Source organism: Vigna angularis, chromosome 6 (genome assembly GCF_016808095.1).
Source record: "Vigna angularis cultivar LongXiaoDou No.4 chromosome 6, ASM1680809v1, whole genome shotgun sequence".
NCBI lineage: Eukaryota > Viridiplantae > Streptophyta > Magnoliopsida > Fabales > Fabaceae > Vigna > Vigna angularis.
In genome coordinates this window covers 37,888,074-37,910,837 of record NC_068975.1, presented here as the reverse complement: position 1 = coordinate 37,910,837, position 22,764 = coordinate 37,888,074, and the positions used below count along the sequence as shown (strand labels likewise).

Sequence of the window (22,764 nt, the reverse complement as noted above, 5' to 3'; positions counted from 1 at the left end):
ATTTTATTTTAATTTTATCAATTTAAAATATATAATTTATTTTTCCATTACATATTTTCTGTAAGTACCTCATTTTTTTAAGTGGTAGGGACACCCACTTAATGCAATTATTGAAGTGTAATTATGAGGGAAGGGGAGAAAAGGAGAGGAGGCATTTTACGGGGGAGGCTTGGCAAAAAGAAGGGGGGATTATTGGCATGTGAGAGGGAGAGAGGGAAAGCAGCAGAGGGAGGGAACTCTTCTCCCGTTTCCAGCCGTCCAAAGGGCAACCATGGGAAGCTGTACAAACTCTGAAGGGCATAGAGGAGGAGCTGGGTTGGGCATCTGGTGAGAGGGAAGTTCTTGCAGCCAGATCTGGAGAGAAAGGGGAGAAGTACTGAATTTGCTAAGAGATCTGGAGCTGTATGACTGGAGGAGATGGATCACAAATCTCACAAAGGAAGTCTTCAAAGAGGTAAAGGGAGCTAGATTTTTCGTTTTGATTAGTTAATTTTACTGTTTTTGTAGAAACCTAAAAGCTTTAGAGTTAAAAATGGAGGTTTTTCTGGTTTTCTGGAAAACCTGTGATTCTGCAGAATCTGCAGAATCGCGTTCGTCCAATTTGGTTTCAAATTTAACGTTCGTCCAAGTCGCTCGTAGGCAGAAATGGTATGAGCATTCGGTTAGGATATTCTAAGGTAACGAGCGTTCGCGGTCATGTTAGGAATTTTAGACGTTCGTCCAAACTGTGAATTAGTAATTTAGACGTTCGTCCTCAAATTGTATTCTGATGAAGTAATCCCGAACGTTCGGTCTTTGTATATTAGTGTGAACGTTCGTTCTTATATTGGTAAAATTAAATTTCAATCCTGAGCGTTCGTCCCTAAATCAGTAATTACAGAGAGTGATCTTGAGCGTTCGGTATTGGATATTAGTGATTGCAGTCGTTCGTCCTTGATATGAATTCTTAGGTTTCAAATTTAAAAGGTTCGGTTTTAGTGGATTAATGAGCGTTCGGTCTTGTTTCTGTATTAGCAATTCTGAGCCTTCGGTTTTGAGGTTTCAGTGATTTAAGCATGCGATCTAAATTTGATATTCTTAGGTGTAAATCTGGAACGTTCGGCCTTTGGGTGTATTAGTATAATTTGATATTCTTAGTTTAAAAGCTTGAACGTCCGTTTTGGTGGAGTAGTAAGTGTAGCGTTCGGTCTTCATTTGAAATTCTAAGTTTGAATCTTAAACTTTTGGCTTTGGTGTATTAGACAGTATAAGCGTTCGTTCTTAATTTAGTATTCTTAGGTTTCCCTCTTGAGCGTTCGACATTGGTATGGTTGTGATGTGAGCGTTCGTCCTTGGTGTTGATGTGATTATGAGCGTTCGGCCTAGGATCTGATAACGTCCGTTCTTATAGTATTCAGGCACAGAGCGTTCGGTCAGTTTTTGTTAGCGTCCGTCCAAATAGCATAGTGGTGTTCGGCAGTTGTGTTCGGCATAATAGCTGTCAGCAGATAGCGTTCGTCCAGATCGATTTATGATGTTCGTCCAAAGAAGTGTTCGGCCTGTTGTTTAGCGTTCGCCCTGTAGCGTTCGTCCAAATCAATTTGGTGACGTTCGGCCTAGTGCTCGGTAATAACGTTCGTCCAAGTGCGTTTGCCGTTCGTCCAAAACAGTGTCCGCCCAAGGGCTTTTGGCGCTCGTCCAAATAGTGTTCGTCCCAGTGGTGATATTTTCTGTTATGTGTTATATTATTTAAATATTTCGGTTACAATTTATGAATGCATCTTCATGTGATCCAGATTGGTTGAAAGTGTATGGTTATAAGTGGTTTATGATGTACATTGTTGATCCAAAAGAAATATCATGAGATTTAAAGTGGTCGGATTGAATGTGAAATTAAGATCTCTCGGTGGGATCGGTTAGTGTATTGAATGAATGTAAGAGGCTTCCATATGGGGGGTTATCCCTAACACTCCAACGGTCTTTCATTCTCACTTAGAGAGGATTGACGCGTGTGGTGGGAGTAGTGGGAGGTCCTAGGGTAGACGCTATCACTGGAGGTCTATTCCGCGGCAACGGACTAGCCTTGTGTATGGTCGGGTGGAACCCCTCGGCAATGACTTTGCAAAGCAGTAGAGGCCATCACAAGTGCACAACCCGCCCCAGCTCTACATACATTCTATGTCCGGACGTGTCTAGAGTCTTAACATGATAAGATGTTTGTCTTGATGAGTTTTATGAAATAAATGCTATATTGATTTAAAATGAATTGTATGATTGTCTGAGACCTAGCTCACCCTTGCATTTGTATGTGTTGCGTGTGTTTGCTTTCCCCCTCGCGATGATCATCCAATCCTTTGGATGTGAGCAGTAGGTGATGATGGACCTTTGGAGCGAGCTTTGGAAGTTGAGGAAGACCCAGCTCCTAGTGCTTAGGATTTCTACTAGTTATTATGTGTGACATCCGGGCACTGACGAGGGTGGGGAGTGACGCCGGTGCAAGAGGCATGGTGCAGGGAGGCACAGACAAGGAGCGGCTCCTGGCAGCTTCGGGTGGAAGGGGTACATGGACGAATCAAACATACACCGGAATGAGAGGGATCTGGAGACTGTATAGGTATGGGACTATACGGTTGAAGGATAGCTTAAAGGGATTGATTTGGCTACTCATATCACCAAAATGCATTTACTTTTCGGTAGCCTGGTGGTGATATGTGGGGGCAGTCGCTTGCCGGGGCGTTACATTTTCCATGTCAACCAAAATGTGATTTCCATTATAACGATTTGGATGCTTACTTAACAATAGAAACATATTAAGCAGTGATTTGATATGTTTGAATATATATTGTCGTATCATTAATACAAATATTTTAAAATTTTATTAACATATTTTAATAATTAAAATATTAGTTTCTTGTTTGATTTTTCATTGTGTTGTCTTTTATCGATTATAATTGTATTTTGACAGGGGAAGGGAAAATATCGTATGTATAGTATACAGAGGAACATCACATAGATATTCTATAAATATTTTTTAAAAAACTGTCTTTCTATATTTTCACACGTTATATTAAAGAAATTGATGTATTTTTTATTTTTTTGCTTTTTTGGGTGTTACAGTTTAAAATTTCAATAATTAAATTTTTAAAGATGAGAACCAATACTAAATTACCTGGATATAATTTTAAACACTGAAATGACATGATGTGATTATAATAAGTGGTGGACATGATTTTTGAGTGGATTTTTTTAGTTTTGATAAAGGAAGGAACTTAAGTGAAAGTTTTTTCTTAGTGCTAAATTCATCATTACAAATAAAATATATATAAACTTTATAATTTAGTTATTTATCATGAAAAAGTGAAAACTATTCGTATTATATAACTCAAATAAATACATAAAAATAATTTTAATAATATTGTTTGCAGAAAAAACATTAAATATATATTATACTTACATATAAAGATTCTTTTGTATCCATGTTTCCTTTCCAATTTTATCTTTTGAATAAAAATTATTTAAAATTAAAATAATTATATTATTAATGTTATCCTTGAAATGATTATTTTTAAATTTAATATTTTTTTAAATTTTTTTAATCTTAATCATTTTATTAATTTCTAAAAAAAATTGTTGTTTTAATACATTTGTTACTAATGATAGTTTGTTATTCTCGTGAAAAGAAAAAGATTTATGATAAATTATTACGTTTAAAAAAATATAAATGATTTATCCTATTGGAGATGAAAGGATAAGATAGTTTAAATTGAATAATTTAAATGAATATATAAGTTAAAAAATATAACTCTGAAGCATAAATATATTTTGTCTGATATAATTTATCCTCGGTAAATCAGATATTTGTTTTTAATACGTCTAATTTATAACTTAAAATTATAGAAATTTTTAATTACAATTACTGCGACATCAAGGTGATTTATTATACTGTGTTATTAGAATATTCATCCATAACATTTACGAAAGCCCAAATCTAATCACCTTAATTATGCTTTATAGCATGATTTAACTGAAATCCATCGACAAAATTCAATACTTTACGAATGCATAATGAAAAATAATATTTATCCAGAAACTAATATACTCATTCAAACCAGCTCAATCCAAATCAAATTATGAAAAATACTGTCGAAAATAAGTAGAAGAAAAGAAAAGGATCATTCAAATTCATAATTTGCAGAAAGATTCTTTTATCATTAAAGTGAAGATAATTTGTTTTAAAGAATTATATAGAAATTCTTATAAGTTTACATGTTCTTCTGAGCAATTGATAACAATTCATATTTTCATGCATTAAAACTAAATTCAGAAATAAACGTGAAGAAGATGGATCGGAAGATGTACAGAATTTAAAAAATTTCTAAAAATTATTTTCTTAAGAAAATTTAAAGTATTTTATCAAAAACTCTTTCATTTAATTTAAAATATTAAAAAAACTGCTGTAAAGAATGTGTTGTGAAACAAAGAAGAACAGAAAATCTTTGAATGCAGCATTTGTTCATGAATTACTTGCATATAGAGCTAAAAGCTGATTCGGTTACTTGAAAGATTGGACTAATGATTCAAAATCATCCATTCGCCAACCCTACAAAAGCAGCAAGACTTAAAAACCAAAGCTTTAATTTTAAGGAGACTATGGAGAAGAAGAGAAATACGATTTTTCTGACATCAAAGTTAGTTTGTTGGTTGTTAGTTTGGCGGTCATGTTCAAGAACAACGACACATTACATTGTATATCTGTCTTAGGCTTAAAAAAACGACATAAGATGATCGATGTCTTTCTTATGCACTATGTCTCTCTTCTCAGCTAATTCCAATATCCATAAACATTGAAGTGGAAGCAAAGAAACAAGAAAATGGACCCAACCGATCATCCTCAAATATTACTTACACCCTCTCATTCCAATCCATCATCCAACAATGGATTCCGATTTCAGCTCCACCGTCGACACCTCTCGTCCCTTCACCTCCGTCAAAGAAGCCGTCGCCATATTCGGCGAACGCCTTCTCCTCGGGGAACTATACTCTCCGAAGCCCTTCTCATCAGGCACTCCGGTGAACAGACCATCTCCATCACCGTCGCCATCACCACCGCCGATGAAAACTCACCAAGACAGTGGCGACCTCGTTGACGTGATAAGGAAGCTGGAGGCAGAGCTCGAGAAAACGAAGGCGGAGCTGAAGCTGCTCAGAGAAAGAGGCACCGAAACCGAGGTAGCGCTGGCAACGCTCAACGCGCAGCTTCACAAAAACATGTCCAAGTTGGCTCAGGCCGAAGCCGCCGCCGCCGGGAAGGCAGCTGCGGCGACGCCGACCAAGACGGTGCGGTTTGAGATCAGCGAAGATGAGAAAAACAAAAGGGAGTTGGTGAGGAAGAAGGAAGAGTCACGAAGCTTGGGTCACATTCTGAGTCTTGGAGAAAACGACCATCTTTTTGGAACCAGAAAAACGAGGAAACACAAACCTATTATCCCTCTTGTCGGGGATTTCCTTTTCAGGAGAAAATCATCTTCCACTACTCATCATCACAATCCTCTTTATGCTTCTCCTTTTTAATCTATGTTTTATTTCTTCTTATTCTTAATTTCTACTCACTCTGTTATGCCTATGGCTTTGTCTTTTTCTTCTTTTTTCGATTGTTCTTGTCTTTTGTGTTTGTAAAAATTGAACTGGTAATATGTATCCACGTAAAGTTAATAGTTCTCACACCAAATGTGATGTGATACATTTTCTCTGGATTTGTCTACGACACTGATTATAAAGAGTTTGGTTAATTTGATCAATGTTGATTATTAAATTTAAACAAGATTTTATGATATTTCTTTATTATATTTGAAAACGTGTTTTGAAAAGAAAAGAACCATTTATTCCATAACAGAGAGAAATATTTGGGGAAGAAAGAAGAGAAATCAAAGGTGGAAGAAGAAAGAAAAGATAGTTCTGTACAGAAGAGGAAGAGACAGACCAGAAGGATGCAAGTTGTGGTGCTGAATACTCAATCCTGCTGCAGAGCCCCAACAACTTCCTTTGTCTTCTCGTTCCTTCATATCAAAAAAGGTTCTTTTTTTATTTTATCCTGTTTCTGGGATTATTATTTTGGAATAACCCTCTTATTTTCTAATCTCATCTTGCAATTCTTTCTTCGCAGGGAACCAGGTTTTTCGGTGGCCATGCTTCTTTCAGGAGTAAGGGCAAAGTTTTTCGTTCTTCTGTTCGGATTCATTTACGGCGCTCTACACGTAGCCTTGGTTAGTCTCTTTGAAAGTCTGTACTTTTTCTGGATTCTTCTTTCAATTGAATTTATCAGATTCAAAGCTATATACCTGCATGGATTACAATTGTTGTCTTTTTAAATTTCAACATAATACCCAAACGCTGCTCTATGCAAACGTATTTTTAATCTTAGTAAGTTGAAAATGTAATCTATTTTGAAAAAATGAAAATACAAACTATTTTCTTGCCATTTAGTTTGTCAGCATTGCTTTCTTTAATTTCAAATTCAGTTTCAGATTCTTTGTTTGTATGACAATTGGGGAACCGAATCTCATGTTAATTTTATCCTCGTACAGCAGTAAAGTGTGTTTCTACTCCGAATTCAGCAGTGGAAGCTTTTGTTTTGTATTATAGCATTTTTGGTTCTTTGAAAGACATGGAGAATGCTTATGGCCGCCTAAAGAAATCGAGATTTACGATACAGAGGGAAGTGATCCGGGCCATGGCCTCTGCATATACAAGGGACAGACAATTCTAAGAGATGTTGGTCTAGGTAGGAAAGATGTCGGAAATCTTCTATGGAACCTTATGTTACTTTCTTATGCTGCAAATTTCAAGATGAAAAGCTTGCAGAAAGAAATTCTACAAATGGTGGAATATGGATTCCGTCCTGATATTACAAATATCTATTCATTTATACATTTCAAATTCATTATTGTCTACTTAACTTGTGTACCATTTTATTAAAAAAATAATACTATAAAAGAAGACCGAAATGAAAACAACTCATTTGAAACATATTTTTTTTCATTATTTTGTTAAAATGAAAGATTTTACAAAATTATTTACAACCAAAATTAAAGTAATTCCAAAATATACATTTATTTTATGAACCATTATGAGTTTTCTAACTACATGTACTTAATATATTTTTTTCACTAATAACTTTTACTACCTATTCTTAATAAAAAAAATATGACTAAAACAATATTTTTCAATATTTATATAATCATGTCTAAAATATATATTCATCTTATAAATTACTTTCGTTTTTATAATTCATCAATACAAATTTATCTTCTAAAATTTTACAAAACACTACCAATATTACTATATTACGTTTTCCATCTTAAAATATTATATTTCTTTATTTAAAAATTTTAATTTTAATTTAAAAACAAAAAGAAAAAATCAACTTAGAATTCGATTTTCTAAGGACCGAATTTCCGTTGGTTTTCTGACGAACTCCTGAATACCGAATTCTGTCTACTCCTTTCCTCCATTGTTAGTGTTTTGTGTCTGTAAAAACTTAACAACTTGCTTTATTTTATTATTATTGATTATTAAATTCAAACAAACGTGCTTTAAAAAGAAAAGAAGAAAACTTTATTATACAGTATATTCCAAAAATGAATTATTAGACTGTTAAGTTTTGAGGCCCGTAAAGAATTGGGCTTAGATAGGAGGCCCAAAAAGAACAAGCAGAATAAAGAGCCGTAAGGTATTTTAATTTTAATTTATTTAACAGGGAGAAAGATTGGTGGAAGAAAGAAGAGAAATCAAAGGTTGAAGAAGAAAGAAAAAATTGTTTTGTGCAGAAGAATAAAATAAAGGTCGAAAAATTGTGAAGAAGAAGAAGAGACAGACCACAAGGATGCAAGTTGTGGTGCTGAATACTCAATCCTGCTGCAGAGCCCCACAACTTCCTTCATCTTCTCGTTCCTTCGTATCAAAAAAGGTTCTTTTTTTATTTTATCTTGTTTTTGGAATTATTATTTTTGAATAACCCTCTTATTTTCTAATCTCATCTTGCAATTTTTCCTTCGTAGGGAACCAGGTTTTTCGGTGGGCATGCTTCTTTCAGGAGGAAGGGCAACGTTTTGCGTTCTTCCTTTCGGATTCATTTATCGCGCTCTACACGTAGCCTTGGTTAGTCTCTTTGAAAATCTGTACTTTTTCTGTATCCTTCTTTCAATTGAATTTGTCAGATTCAAAGCTCTATACCTGCATGGATTACAATTGTTGTCTTTTTTAATTTCAACATAATACCCAAACGCTGCTCTATGTAAACGTATTTTGAATCTTAGTAAGTTGAAAATGTAATCTATTTTCTCGCTACCTTAGTTTGTCAGTATTACTTCCTTTAATTTCAAATTCAGTTTCAGATTCTTTGTTTGTATGACAATTGGGGAACCGAATCTCATGTTAACTTTATCCTCGTACAGCAGTAAAGTGTGTTGCTACTCCGAATCCAGCTGTGGAACTGCCATTAACTGCTGAAAATGTAGAAAGTGTATTGGATGAAATTCGACCGTATCTCATTGCAGATGGTGGAAATGTGGCTTTACATGAAATTGATGGCAATGTTGTGCGGTTGAAGCTACAGGGAGCATGTGGTTCGTGTCCAAGCTCTGTTACAACAATGAAATTGGGCATTGAGCGTCGACTGATGGAGAAGATCCCTGAAATAGTGGCGGTTGAACCGATAGCTGATGAAGAAACTGGTCTTGAACTAAATGAAGAAAACATAGAGAAGGTTAGTTCTGTGTTCTATCAAGATGATATATATACTTCGCTGGTTCTTCTGGATTATTCATATTTGAAATAAACTTTTTGTAGTTTTGTTGAGAAAACTGGTAGAATGTTTTTTTCTCTCTCAAATGGTATCGCACAAGTACAGTTGTTCACATGCACCAAGGGACTTGAGAGGGAAACAGTATATCTAGAGGATATGAATATGCAAATAGTGATTGAGTGGGACTTAAATGTATATTTTTTTTATGTTTCTTGGGATTTCTTTGAAACAATCTAGCGGATATACGAATATATCTGACAAAAAATAATTGAATGATAAATATTGGTAACTTTTGTATATTACATTGTAATCAAGTTAGTTGATGGAAGTCATCTGTGGAATTCAAACAATTTGGGAAAAGGTTAAACATTTTTCGTGAAGAATGCTTTTGTTATTTGTGGGTAAGTTTAGTAATGATTTACACACATTAAGACCCTCCCGTGATTCCCATTAATATGATACAAAATCTGTTGCACATTGAAGTCTTTACCCCATATGTTGCTCAGTTCTGTACACTGTCTATTTGATGGAAAGATACTTCTGTTTAACTACTAGCTGTTATAATGAGGTTTAGGCCTCAATATCAAGCTCTGCATTTCAGTATAAGAAAGATGCTTTATCCTGCTAGGCTGTTAAACTGTATATGTTGTTTTTCATATGTTATATGCATAGGATTGTGTTTATTGAGACTGGTCTAAGATCGTAGTATATTTGTCAATAGATGGTAAGAAATGGTTCAAACACTGGACTTTATTCTATCTTTTTAAGTTTCTATATCAAGCAAGACCTGTTCAGTTATTGTATAAATGACTAATATAATTTCTGTAACATTAGTATGAAGTGAAAATCTTAATGTTATATAAACTGGTTCAGGTTCTTGAGGAAATAAGGCCCTACTTGGTCGGGGCTGCTGATGGAACTCTTGAGTTGGTGGCTATTGATGAGCCAATAGTAAAGATCAGAATCACAGGCCCCGCTGCTAGTGTCATGACTGTGCGTGTAGCTGTTACACAGAAGTTGCGAGAAAAAATACCTGCCATAGCAGCTGTTCAGCTTTTATGATACTTTATTTCGAAAGAATAGAACTATCATGGCATTCTTGTAATTTTTCATGTACAACACTAATTGAAATAAAGTGTTACATGTTATGTATAGTTATAATATATGCTGTCAAATGATTCTTTTTATTTTTTATGAAAATCGTCAGTCAAGCTTTTACAGTGGATGGGGTTCTGCTATTGTAATCAAACTATAGTTTAATTTATTTGTTATGGTTACGACTAAGTATTAAATCGTTATTTTTTGTCTGGACTCCTGTTTTCCATTAACTAGGTTTTCGATCAAACTAATAAGCATGCACAAAATCCCGAATATGGTGTCGCCATTAACGCATCATGAACGCCTTAGTAAAGGTACGGAGATGGTTGATTTTTCCTATTTTGTTAGAAATGAAAGCTAGTTTATCAGTTGCATATCATGTTTTCCAATGCTCCAACCTAATTCTCCTTGATTATTGGAGATTTCGCAGGTCTGGCCAACTTTAGGGAAACTGAAAGTTGAAACAGTTTTGTATTGAATAAAAAGGAAAAATGGTTTCCCCTCTAAAAGAAGTCAATGCATTATAGTAACAATTTTTTATCTCCCCTTTACTTCATTCATCCCCTATTAGTATTTAATCAATCCATCTGATCAACTAACTAACCAATGATATTCTAATCATGTTAACGAATTCTTTATATCATAACACATTACTTCTATTTTAATCGCGTTTTGATCAGACTACTACTGAGAAATGTTATACTGCATCGTAATTAAGTTACACCTTTTTCCTTCCTATTACTCGATTCTAAAATTAATTTTAATTAATCCCCATCTACGCACACTGATACGCCTGTTTCATAAGTACAACTGTGGGTTATCATTCAGAACAATCATTTGCATCGCTGTCTTGATACTTGGTTAATGCGAACATTTTCCTCAAAGAACGGTAAGAAGCCTAATTTGGCAATGTACAAACATAATTTACTCGAGATACCCAATTACTACAACCCAATTTTAAACACAATTGCGCAGATTTAAAGCAATAATATAAATTTACCAGTAGTCTCTAAAATAAATCTTGTGTTTCATAACACGGAATAATTGCGCTCATTTCTTGTGGCAAGCCTCACTACACTGCAAACTCAGTAATTGACGTCTTTTAAAAAGGTACACAAAACTGTAAACAGTATTACTCGATGTTTTTAACTATAATACAACCAAACAGAATGCCACATTCAATCTCCCTCAAATAGCATCCCGCTGGGTGTCTTCGAACAATTTGGTTTCTCATACCTGACATGTTACATAAAAAATGCAGTTCTAACCGCAAGCGAGGTTTTGTGGATATGAATTCCTGGAATGATACTTCGGCTAAAGATTTTAGAACGACAAATGTGTGAAAAACAAAAACAATTCAAAAAACCAGAGCAAGAACCTCGCTATTTTGGGTGCCCTTCATTTTGCCTTGCAGTGTTTTCTATTTAAGAAATGAGGAACAAAATTGTTGAAAAGTTGCAGGCTAGCATCCTAGATTTTGTCGACCAATCACACGCCTGTATATCCGTATTTATACTAATGACAGTAAAGTTTGATCAGTTTATCAGCACCAGCTGTAAATAACCATGGCTGTCTAGGGTGAAATTTACAGTCTAGTATCCCTGCAATGCAGACAACTTCCAAGTAAGATCAAGAAGTATTTAGCATATAAGTAATTGTTCTCGAATGCATTGTCAGATAAGAATGTAATGGGCAATCATCAACCAACCACATACTCAGGGTTGGTTTATCAAATAACGGCAATCGTGACAACAGATTACATCTACATATTGCACAAAGATGAAAACAAAGGCCAACAAAATGCTTGGAAGGTTGGACTGATCCTTCAGAGACTGTTTATTTTTCCTACGCTAATGAATCAATCATCTAGAACCAAAGCAGCCAGTATAACGAGTATCCATTTATCTGTAAACAAGACTGTGCCATTATTATAACATAAAAAGTACTATAGTTTGGATATTTTTATCCTCCTACCAAGTACTATCCTAAACTGATTTTATAGTTTTCAAATGCTTGACTTGTTTTTTTCCCTTTCTAGACAAGGCTATAACATCTAGGCTCCTCTGATCCTTCTATCCTGAACTGATTTGATAGTTAAAACACTGGACTCGTTTATTAAGTTGGTCTGATCTTTCAAAAAAAATTGGATCCCAAATTTATTAACATAAAGACTCACCTCTGCCATTTGAACTGGTATGACCACGAAGAATTTCCAAAGGAACAATAAGGGGATTTTGATTGAGATCAGAATAAACCATTCCATGAAAAACATATGCAGTGCAGTCATCCGAACATGAAGCAAATAATGGATATGTGCGGTGAAAGATGACATTGTTGATATCTTTTGGGTGACACCTGCAACAATAAAATTATTAAACCATTGACCAATACAAAAAATACACCATAGTTATTTTATGTCCTATACGCCCTGTTAGTTTAGTTTTTTCAAATAATGAAATTTTGTAGCAATATATATGAAGTGGCCATGCTAACACAAAGGGAACTCATCATGTTATAATAACTTTAAAATTTCAAACGATATCCCAATTAAACAGGAAATTGTAATTTAAACATAATGAATGGGGGAGCTGTTATCATAATATAACATCAACATAATTTGACACATTCACTGGCATAGCTAATTTTCTAATCAGCTACCACACAAATTGGTAAAGGACATGGAAGGCTTTATAGCCCAATACTATATAATAAGTTGTGCGTTCACAAAAAAGTAACGAGTTTGCATTCCTTCAATTAGCAGACAAAAAAATACTTACTTAAGAATTTTATATGGTTTAGATGAAAGGTCCATGTCAAACCAACACATCTTGCCCTCTTTGCTACCCACAATTAAATTATCACCTGCATGGAATACATACAGACAAACAATTATGATGAGTAACATTCTGCATTTTATGCGTAGAAGAGGAAGTGATTACAATATAATTCTATGACAACAATAATCATACCTCCAGGATGAACTGCAATAGACGAGGCTTCACGAAGCCCAGTATCAAGCTTTTTTATGACCTTAGTTTTTAATAAATCATACACACGAACGTTCTTTTTCGTACAAACGAAGAAGATGGAACGGGATGGATGGAAGGTTGACCTAACAGCAAGTCCATGCAATTTGAAAGGAAGTTTTTGCGTAAGCTTCTTGGATAACTGGTGTATCAAAACTGCTCTGGACTCACGTAAAGAAATTGTCAAGGAAAAAACCAACCAACCCCTTAGTTTAATATATTTATATCCCTCTAAATTTCATATAATTCAGTCAGAAAACAATTCAGCTAAAAATTTGGTAATCAAGAACTATTTCAATACGATTTGTTTTCAGTAAATTCCATAGGTAAAAGAAACCACATTCTAAACACAGCCATTAATGATGCATGGCATGCAACAGGAGGAATAACACGACAAAGAGCAGCTCAAGGCCAAAAGGTTATGTTTATTCTAATTGAAGTTAAAAGTCAGCCATGCCTAATGCTGTGTTGAACAAAATAAGATTCCCTTGCCATCAAGATATGTTGCACTAATATTTGTGCAATGAAAGCACGTGCACATTTATTTGCATACACCCAACAATAACAAAAGTCAATAATATACCAAAAATATAAAGGAAAAAAATCATAAACAATCATCACCAGGGACATGTAGTGTTGAGCAATAAACCAATGAATAATTAGGTATGCATAAATTGATCAGAAGAAACACTTAAAAAGGATATCTGTTGGCATCACTGTTGAAAAGTAGTCACCTTTCCGGTGCCATTCTACAGCAGTAACTGTCTGCAAAAACAAATCTACAAATGTTTAATTGAACAACTACAGAAATTCAATCAACAAGTGAACCAAGATGGAAATGGAAACAAATGTGAAAATACCTTGAAGTGCCTTAACCTTAAACCCATATGTTTGTCATCTTTAAGCCAGCTTACACTAGGTGCTTTATCACCTGCAAACTCAAGCATGATTAGAAAAACAAAACAAAACCACGATTCTGGGACATAAAATCTCATAAGCATTGATATAAATAACAAATCAACATTCACCCAAGTGACCAGTTAGGTTTAAACTTTAAGCCGATCCCCCTTCCAATAAAAAGCTCAGTTGGGGTTCATAGGCCAACTTGAGAGTTTGGATCTCTTGGAGCCTTCTATTGAATGTTTAGATCAAAACCAAAGTGACAAAAGCACTGACCAGAGTCATCTGATGCTGTTGAAGAGTCAATCCAGAGAAGCTCCTTAATCTGGTTTTGCAATTCTTCATCCCCCAAACCAGTGTTCAGTAGAAGTACATCTTGTCCCCTAAAACCAAATATTTACCATTGATTTATTTTCACAATCAAACCATATATAAACATTAAGAATTTTATAGAACAAAAGGTATATGACTCTTAATAGCCAATAAAATCAGACTTACGCAGAAACAGCTAGAATATGCATATCAGGCAGAGGATTCCAGGAAACACAGCTGACAGCTTCACCAACTTCCCACCGCCTAAGACATCTGCCAGTTTCAACCTCCCAGACACGGACAGTTCCATCACTTGAACCTGAGCAAATAGCAGAAAAGTTAGAGACCCATCTCCATCCTTCATAAATTGAAACAGCAATATATGTCATCAATATTCATACCTGAAGCCATCCATTGCCCTGAAGCTTCAATGGAAATTGATGTAACAGCATCTTCATGGCCTTTATACTCAATATAGCATGTTATGGGATAAGGCTTAAGCTCCTTTCGACTCGGAAGCTTTGGCTTTAAAGATTCAGGATCAATATTAAGCTAGAACACAGAAAGAAAAGAAAAAGTGAACAAATTATACCAATTATAGTATACACACATTCGCACCAAAAATCAAATCAGTAAACTAGTTCTCTGACAGATATTTCACTCACGCGCTTTTTCCGAACTCGAGGGCACAAGTACAGATCCAAACAACGTTCAAAGGATTCCTTCATAGCATTCTCATATGAAGGGATGCTCCTCATAGACGTAAACCTGACCAAGTATGATTTATTAGCCCGACACTACAGAAAGAAGGGAGTAAAAACGTTTGCCCTGAAACAAAGTACCTTTTTGGAATAAACTTAGGACGGTCTTCCTCAAACATCAATTGATAAGAATTTATCTCCTCTTGAGTTGGAATGTACTCTAAAGGAGGATTATAAGATTCATCATGGCCTACAAAATGAAATTATGCTATCAATCACCAAGGTACACCAAAAATCTGAAGCAAAAACAAATATTATCTATTAGTAGATTTTGGCTCTCCAAAATGTAAGTCGCGGTTAATACCAGGTAATTTCTGCTTAGGGGCAGGAATGTAAGCCAAATGATTTGATTTTTCTGTCGAACCAGAATCATCTCCCCACAAGAGATATGGACCATCTTCCTCTTTTGGTTTGTCAAAAGTAATTGTTCCCTTGCGAATTGCTCTAACATATTGTACAACCTGTAGAATCACGGAAGTTTAAAAGTGATAAGAAAAATCAATTTGTTTCCAATGTCCTCCTGAACATCTCCACATTAGTAAACAAAGGAATGATTACCTTTTTAGCTTCCCACTTTGAAGGAATAAACCTCCTTTTTGGTTCAGGAGCATTAGACAATGGATGCTTGGCATCTTCCCATTTATACCAGTCAACATAATCCTGAATATTACATAGGAGAGATAAAATTTAGGAAGAAAACTGTGCACACTAATTATATTTAAAATTGTACTCAAAATCCCTAAAAATTAAAATAAGATGGAAACTAAACACATACCGGATAAGGATCAAAGTCAGAATGTGGTGCCTGGTTCTTGAGCAGTCTACGGACAAGTTTGATTTCATCTTTTGTCAGCTCAACTACCTCATCATTGTACTCATCATAGATTTTCCGCCTTCAATGTTTAAGAATGTAGAAAGATCAAATATGTTTCTGGAAGGACAGTAACATTAACAAACTATAAAATAATATTCCCCCACAGATGTACGTGCTATACTTATAACAAGAGAAAAGGAAACCAATAAGAAATAATTTCATAATAGGACTCGTGCAAAAACAAGCTATTTTGCCCTTGTAACCCAACCACAAAATACCATGGTCATACTTATCTTGTAATCCATGGCTGATGGAAAAGTTCAAAACCAAGTGGCTAATATATAAAAGATGAAAAAATTAAACCCATAAATTTCAAGTTCTTAGACTATATGTCCTGGTATTTCTATCAGAACATGTAGGATTCTACCAATTTTTCCACTATTAGACTTTGGTAGACATATTTAGTGTGCATTTGGTTGAACCCATTTTGAATAAATGATTGACTATTTTCCCCAGCTTCCTATAATAGTTCTTCACTGTTTATTTATTTAAAATTACCCAATTTACCTTCTTTAATGTATTGTAATCTGTTCTGCTTAGGGGCATAGGGTTTAAAAAATACAATGCTAATTCAAAATTTAGGCCTCAAAATAATAGAAAGGATACCAAATGTAACGTCTCAAAGAAAATATTATATACATCGAGGAACATACTCTCTGTGTGTACTGAGTAGATGGATGTAAAGTTGAGTGTTGGTGTTTACAAGCATTATGAGAAGAAAAGAATACAATAATGGAAATTGAAATGAAGGAAATAAGTAGCACAGACGAATGAAACTAACCAACTCTTAGAATCGTCAACATTTGCAAGAAATGAATCTAACTTGTCTTGCTTTTCCTTTTTCTTGATCTTCTTGCCCTTTATGTCGTATCCAATATGAGGTTCATCCTCATACCACTTCAAAGGTACATCTCCGATAGTGTTTCGAGGAGCCACCTATAAAAGGAACACAAATGGCGTAAGCATAACACAGCTTCTTAGAATGAGGCAAAATCCAATACGTGAGCCTGTTTCAGAAGACAATGACAGTGATCACCTCATCCTCGGAGGAGTCACTCTCAGCTCCTGGCTGATGGAGGTCAGAGCTCTCATTTCCACTGCCTTCACCATTGACAATGTCCTGCAACGATTTCTTCAACTCATTACTTATGGTAACAAAAGCAACAACGCGGCCTTCTCGCTAAAGATGCCATGTTATTAAGAACAGAAGGCAGTTTACCTCGTCTACAGAAGATTCAGTTCCTTCGGCTTCTAAATCGCCGGACCTACCATTCTCAGGGGAACCTTCTTCGAACTCTGATTCAGATTGAGAATCCAGGGAGACGGAAGATTCGTCATCATCTGCAGAAGAGTCCTACAAACAGAATACACAAGTACACTACTAGCATTAGTATATAGTCACAGTTACAAAAAGTTATATGAAGTCAGAATTCCTTGAGAATAGCACCTCGTAGTCAGAGTCAGAATCGGATACTGATGGCGAAGGAACCTTATCAGAAGGCAATGGAGCTTCTTCTTCGTGGACGTCGTTTTTCGGCATCGTCTTCTTCTTCCCCTTCATTTTCAAAGTTAGGGCGCCTTAGGGTTTTGTTTGAGGAGGGAAAGGGTTTTACGAGTCGTTACTCAGTCAGCCGCAATTTGATTTCCCACGCCTTTGCTTTTTTGTTAGGCCCAATCTTCATAAAACTCTGCGTTTAGAAAATAAAATTGTACCCTAAGCAATATAGGAATCATAGTATGATTTTTTTTAAGCAAATCAAATTATATATCTGCACTTTAAAATGTAAAAATATATATATATAAATCTTAAATTACATAATTTTGTTGATTTAGTTTTAATTGTTTGCTGTAAGGTTTAATGTTAACATCTTAATAAAGTTAAGTTTTATGAAATTATATAATTCTTCATTTTTTCCTTTTTTTACATTTTTAATGTATATATTTTATATTCTGATTTTATTTTTTAATTATGTTTTAAATTTATAATGAAATATATAAATAGTTTTATCTTTTATTCTTATTTTACCTTTAATTATGTTTTAAATAAAACAGTAGATAATTTATTAACATTGACGAAGGCTGCCTTTTACTTCCTTTTTTTATGCAATGCTGTTTACTTTTATTTTTGAAGTAATTGATTTTTAAATTAAATAAATACTCGTGGTAAAAAAATTATTTCCACGACAAAAAAACAAAAAACAACTCACTTTTTTTTATCAAAAATATTTATAATTCAATAATATTTGTATTTTAATCATTATTATAATAATAATAATTCTTTTATTATAAAAAATAGACACGTACACATGTATTTCTAATATATAAAAGACATACGTGTTTAATATTTTTGTTAAACTTCTAATTACAATTTAAAATAAAAAATATATATCTAAATAGTAAAAAGTGGCTACCTTTTTTAATAATGTAACTACAATTATTAATATTATTTTCATATATATATTGAGATAGAAATAAGAAAAACAAAGACAGACTTAGTTATCTCGTATTTATTTATGTATTTATTTCGTTTTTATTTTATTATTTCATTTTTATAATTATTTTTTATTTAATAAATTATTAATGATCAACTTAATTTAAAGTATTAATTATTTTAATACTAAGATTTTGTAATGTGAGACCCTGGAAAATGACGTACGCTGGAGTACGCGTGGCAGCTGGAGAATGAGACACCTCAACAACGTACGTGGCAGCTGCAGGAAGAAGCATTTCAATAGCGGACGCCAGGTGTTGCGCTGCATGGAGCCTGGAATGCCGAGCGCTGTGCAGACTGCGTGTCATTCGGAGAGCGCGACAGTTGACTAACGAACCAGGTGTCACGACGAGAGGAATCTGGAAAGCGTTAAGTGGAATGCACGTGGCGGACGAGGAGTGGACGTTCGTTCTCGACTGTGGAGCAGAACTGGGTTTTTCAGAAAAACACTCCACTCTCCTCTGCATGCATCTTCCCCACCCAAACTCAGAACTTAACTCTTCATCTTCTCCAACTTCTCTCTAGAACTCCCAACTTCTCTCTACTGAAAAATCTCACAACTCTTCTCCGATCAACTTGCAGCACCGTAGGAACGTTCGTCCAGCTGTGAGCTTCATTTTGGACCGAATCAATCTCGATTTTGAAAGCAGTAAGTCTCCCGACTTAGGCGTTCGTTTCTGGATATTCTTGCGAACCCAGATTTAGTTGCATGCAAGGGTAGGAGTTGATATCTTTTACATTTCTTTGGTTAGATTAGTTGAAGAAACTTAAGTGACCGTTGAGTATAAAGAGCCGTAGTTGAACAAGTTAAAGTCATACTCTTAGGACGTACACTGATATCCAGGTAAGGGAAGCTTATAAATTTAATTTATACTTGTATGAATCATGAACGTATGATATGAACTGTATGTATGAGAACTATGTTGATTTAGTATGCATGAATGAGCGTTGTTGAACTGAATGAATAGAGTATATGTTGGCTGCGATGTATGAGCATGTTTGATACGTATGAATATGAATGATTAATGTGAATTGTATAAAGTCTGGAAATTTATGTTGATATGAAATTGTAAAGTATGAATTATATGAGAAATATTGAGTTAAGATAGTTGGAAAAAAATCTGGATATGATAAATCTTACTATGATAAAATACGTTCGTCAATCGTACGGTCTTATACCGTTCGGTTTCCCTGAAAAAGACTTAGAGTAGAATTCTCTCATTTAGGAAAAGTTCGATTTGAGAACGAGCGTTTTCATTGAATTACTATGTTGAGCGTTCGGCTCAGCATAGAGCGGTCGTACGTCTTAAATTAAATAATACTGAATTAAGTAACGTTCGGTCTTATATCGGACGTTCGTCCTAAATAACGTTCGGTCTTATACCGGACGTTCGTCCTAAATATCGTTCGGTCTTATACCGAACGTTCGTCCTAAAGAGCGCTCAGTCTTAGACCAAGCGTTCGTCATAATTGAGGCTCGGTCATCTACTTAGCGTTCGTCATAATCGGGGCTCGGTCACATACCAAGCGCTCGTAATATTGAATAACCACTTGGATAAATTAGCGTTCGTTCAAAGTATTAAATATTCATTTTCTTTACGTTCGTTTAAATACTAGAATCAATATTTCCTATGCAAACTTCTTTAAAGAAAATTTCTAAGTATTATTGACCATTCTTCTTATATTAAATCTGATCCAAGATCTTTATTATGAAATTTTTCTAAGTATCAGTATACATTCAATTGTGTTAGTTCATTTAACTGACCGAATAGAGAGTCACGTTCGTTCATCCAGTGCCTTATTTGGACGTTCGTCCTAATCCTTCAAAGAACGTAACGTTCGTCTTTTATGCTCTTAAATCTAAAGATGTAAAAGATGATGAATTATGCTAATTTAAAGTGTGAACGCCATATGGAGTGATATTATGATATTGGATTTTGGACGAGCGTTCCAAGGAGGAACGTCTCAGATATGTTAAATATTAAATTTGGTAAAGTATGAACATGGATAAGTTAAGACTCGTTGTCCATCCTGATGTTCCGTGACCCTCATCTTCATGTAGAGGAGGGTAGTCATGTGTGGGAACGGCAGAAGGTCCTTAGTCCATAAGTTAACATGAGCGATGTAAGAACGGACTAACCTCGAGTGGCAGCTATGAGATTAGATCAGTTACTACACCACTCGGGTGCAAGGACGCTTGTAACTACATGGTTCATACAGTCCGGACGGTCTGTCTTATATATATGTATATTTTTATGTTATTATATGCTAAGTTACTTGCTGTATGTGTAAACTGAAATGTCAAATGTATGTGTGTTTGTATGAATTAAATTATATAAGCTTACCCTTTCGTTTTTCCTTGTTTTGTCCATTGTCTATGTATGTTCGTCCTGTCTTGCAATGATCATCCGTGTGGATGTGAGCAGAAGGCGAGGCTACCCTGGAGGAAGTTATCGAGGAAGAGAACTTAGTTAAAGTTGAAGTGAAAGCGGAGGAGTAGAACGTTCGTCTTAGATTTTGTTTTAGACGTTCGTTTTGTTTATTTTAGACGTTCGGTTATTTCCTTTGTAAAACCGTTCGTTTTAGTTCACTCCTGTTTATGAAATACGCTCGTTATTTTGTATCAAAGCCATTCGGCTTTTGAACCTTGATCTATTAATGTAAAACCGTTCGTCCTAACTCTTGTAACTCTGTACAGGAGCCGTTCGGCTTCTGTTTTCGTTTTTAGTAATGAAAAGACTGCATTGTTAACTGTTAATCGTAATTAATTCTGAATTATGGTAATTACCGTATTTTTGGGATGTTACATGTAACATCCCAATTATATAATAACAAATATTACATAATAAAGACGTCATCATTCAAATATAGAGAACAGTCAGAATACGACGTGTAATTTAAGTGCGAAATTACAGTCATCCAAAATAAAAGAAACTGAAAATTTAAACTTAAACAGTTTATAGATTCGAACACTACATGTGTTCAAATAGGAAATTCTTAAGAAGACTACTCCGCAACCTCAGTATTCTCCACCTCTTGCTCCAAAGGACTCTCCTCGACAACATCTGCTCCCATCCAAGTGGATGATCATCGCTAAAGAAACATATTCAAACAGCACACAACACAAACAATGCAAGGGTGAGCTAGATATAAAAAGCATGTTATCATACATGGATTCATATAAAGAACAATTTAGGCATGCTCATTAAACCACAACTCACACATTCACACGACTCATCCGGATTTGTATAATTGTCGAACTATTGGTCGTCTTTGCACTTGCATAGTTCAACTGGTCTTTCTCCAACACTAGCAAGGTGAATCCCCCAATCTGTCTATGTCTAAATTCAAAGACTATAGACGAGGACCTCCCTCTACTCTCACCACTTACATTGTTCTTCTCTACTTGAGTATGAACAATGCTTTGAGTTTAGGGATAGACATACCATTTCAAAGCTCCATACAATTATACAGAAACAACCACAATATTCCACATAACCACTTTCATCCATCTCTCCCCGAGATTTCCGAATCATTCGCAAATTCATCATTTACATTTACAATCAGATCATCACAGTAATTTATCACATTTCATACATTCACATATTTTCACATAAATTACATTAGAGTATTCATTCTAAATATTTGCACATTTAATCCAACCGAAAAGCAAGGGAACTTAGAGTCGAACACTATTTAGCGGAACATCATTGGGCTGAATACTGTTAGAAATATTAAATCTTTTATCTTTCAGTTTATCTTTCAGTTAGTTTGTTAATATTTATTATTTGTATTTTGGGCTTAGCCCATATTTTTTCTATTATAAATAGAGAACTCTATGTGTGTTTAACATAAGGGAGATTAATCCTATATATAATTTTCATTATGTTTAACATGGTATCAGAGCAGGTTTTCTGATCTCTTCCGGTGATCTTTGCTGTCTGCCGGTGGCCGGCCGTCATGGCCGCCGGCAGCCCCTAAAAATATCCAGAATCAGAGACAAGTCTCCTAGAAACCACTGCCTCCTCTGAATCACCGAACCTCCCTCTCTCTGTTTAGACCTTCCATAGCAGCCATTGCTGGCATCGAAATCTGTCTTCTTCTCGTCGCATGTTTCTGCATCTTCGGACCTCCTTCTTCTTTCTGTATTGCTATAGAGGGTTTTGCCTCTGTAGTAGAGGGTTTCGCCTCTCCTTCATCCACTTCTGAAGTTGAAGTGTGTATTGCCTCCTTCTCCGCTGCTCTCCTTCATCCACTTCTAAAGTTGAAGTGTGTATTGCCTCCTTCTTCGCTGCTCTCCTTCATCCACTTCTGAAGTTGAAATGTGTATTGCCTCCTTCTCCGCTGCTCTCCTTCATCCACTTCTGAAGTTGAAGTGTTTATTGTCTCCTTCTCTGCTGCTCTCCTTCATACATTTTTTGAAGTTGAAAACCTAGTTTAGTTATTTCAAGCTTGGTTCATACAATTTGTATGCTCTAGTTTGAGGGGGAGTTCAGTTTATCTTTCAGTTAGTTTATTAA

General features: G+C 35.0%; 3 protein-coding genes across 7 annotated transcripts; 2 read left to right on the top strand and 1 right to left on the bottom strand.

Moving 5' to 3' along the window:
• The first annotated feature begins 102 nt into the window (after positions 1-102).
• LOC108339846 (WEB family protein At3g51220) lies at positions 103-6,889 on the top strand. 4 transcript variants are annotated; one of them, XR_008249745.1, is made up of 4 exons: positions 117-454; positions 5,873-6,051; positions 6,143-6,242; positions 6,564-6,889. XR_008249745.1 is itself a non-coding variant. In XM_052878735.1 (2 exons), the coding sequence occupies exon 2, from the start codon at positions 4,915-4,917 to the stop codon at positions 5,548-5,550; it is 636 nt and encodes a 211-aa protein (XP_052734695.1). In that variant the 5' UTR covers positions 113-454; positions 4,802-4,914; the 3' UTR covers positions 5,551-5,732. The 4 variants fall into 4 exon arrangements, 1 of the variants encoding a protein (XP_052734695.1); XR_008249744.1 differs by lacking the exons at positions 5,873-6,051; positions 6,143-6,242; positions 6,564-6,889 and adding an exon at positions 2,348-2,895 and having other exon boundaries at positions 103-454; XR_008249746.1 differs by lacking the exons at positions 5,873-6,051; positions 6,143-6,242; positions 6,564-6,889 and adding an exon at positions 1,391-2,341 and having other exon boundaries at positions 103-454.
• An 831-nt stretch (positions 6,890-7,720) lies between these two features.
• On the top strand, positions 7,721-9,999 carry LOC108332843 (nifU-like protein 2, chloroplastic). Of its 2 annotated transcripts, none has more exons than XM_017568146.2 (4): positions 7,721-7,945; positions 8,037-8,136; positions 8,433-8,743; positions 9,656-9,999. In XM_017568146.2, the coding sequence occupies exons 1-4, from the start codon at positions 7,862-7,864 to the stop codon at positions 9,842-9,844; spliced, it is 684 nt and encodes a 227-aa protein (XP_017423635.1). In that variant the 5' UTR covers positions 7,721-7,861; the 3' UTR covers positions 9,845-9,999. The 2 variants fall into 2 exon arrangements, with proteins under 2 accessions (XP_017423635.1, XP_017423638.1); XM_017568149.2 differs by having other exon boundaries at positions 7,724-7,945; positions 8,436-8,743.
• Positions 10,000-11,003: 1,004 nt separating this feature from the next.
• On the bottom strand, positions 11,004-17,661 carry LOC108323421 (ribosome biogenesis protein BOP1 homolog). The gene is made up of 18 exons (XM_017555876.2): positions 17,201-17,661; positions 16,973-17,107; positions 16,790-16,873; positions 16,535-16,689; positions 15,655-15,772; positions 15,438-15,539; positions 15,184-15,340; positions 14,961-15,069; positions 14,784-14,886; positions 14,520-14,670; positions 14,305-14,437; positions 14,083-14,189; positions 13,767-13,837; positions 13,611-13,671; positions 12,850-13,077; positions 12,658-12,742; positions 12,057-12,235; positions 11,004-11,481 (listed from the first exon to the last, which is right to left on the bottom strand). Exons 1-18 carry the CDS (start codon positions 17,312-17,314, stop codon positions 11,396-11,398), a joined length of 2,178 nt encoding a protein of 725 aa, XP_017411365.1. The 5' UTR covers positions 17,315-17,661; the 3' UTR covers positions 11,004-11,395.
• Positions 17,662-22,764: the final 5,103 nt, after the last annotated feature.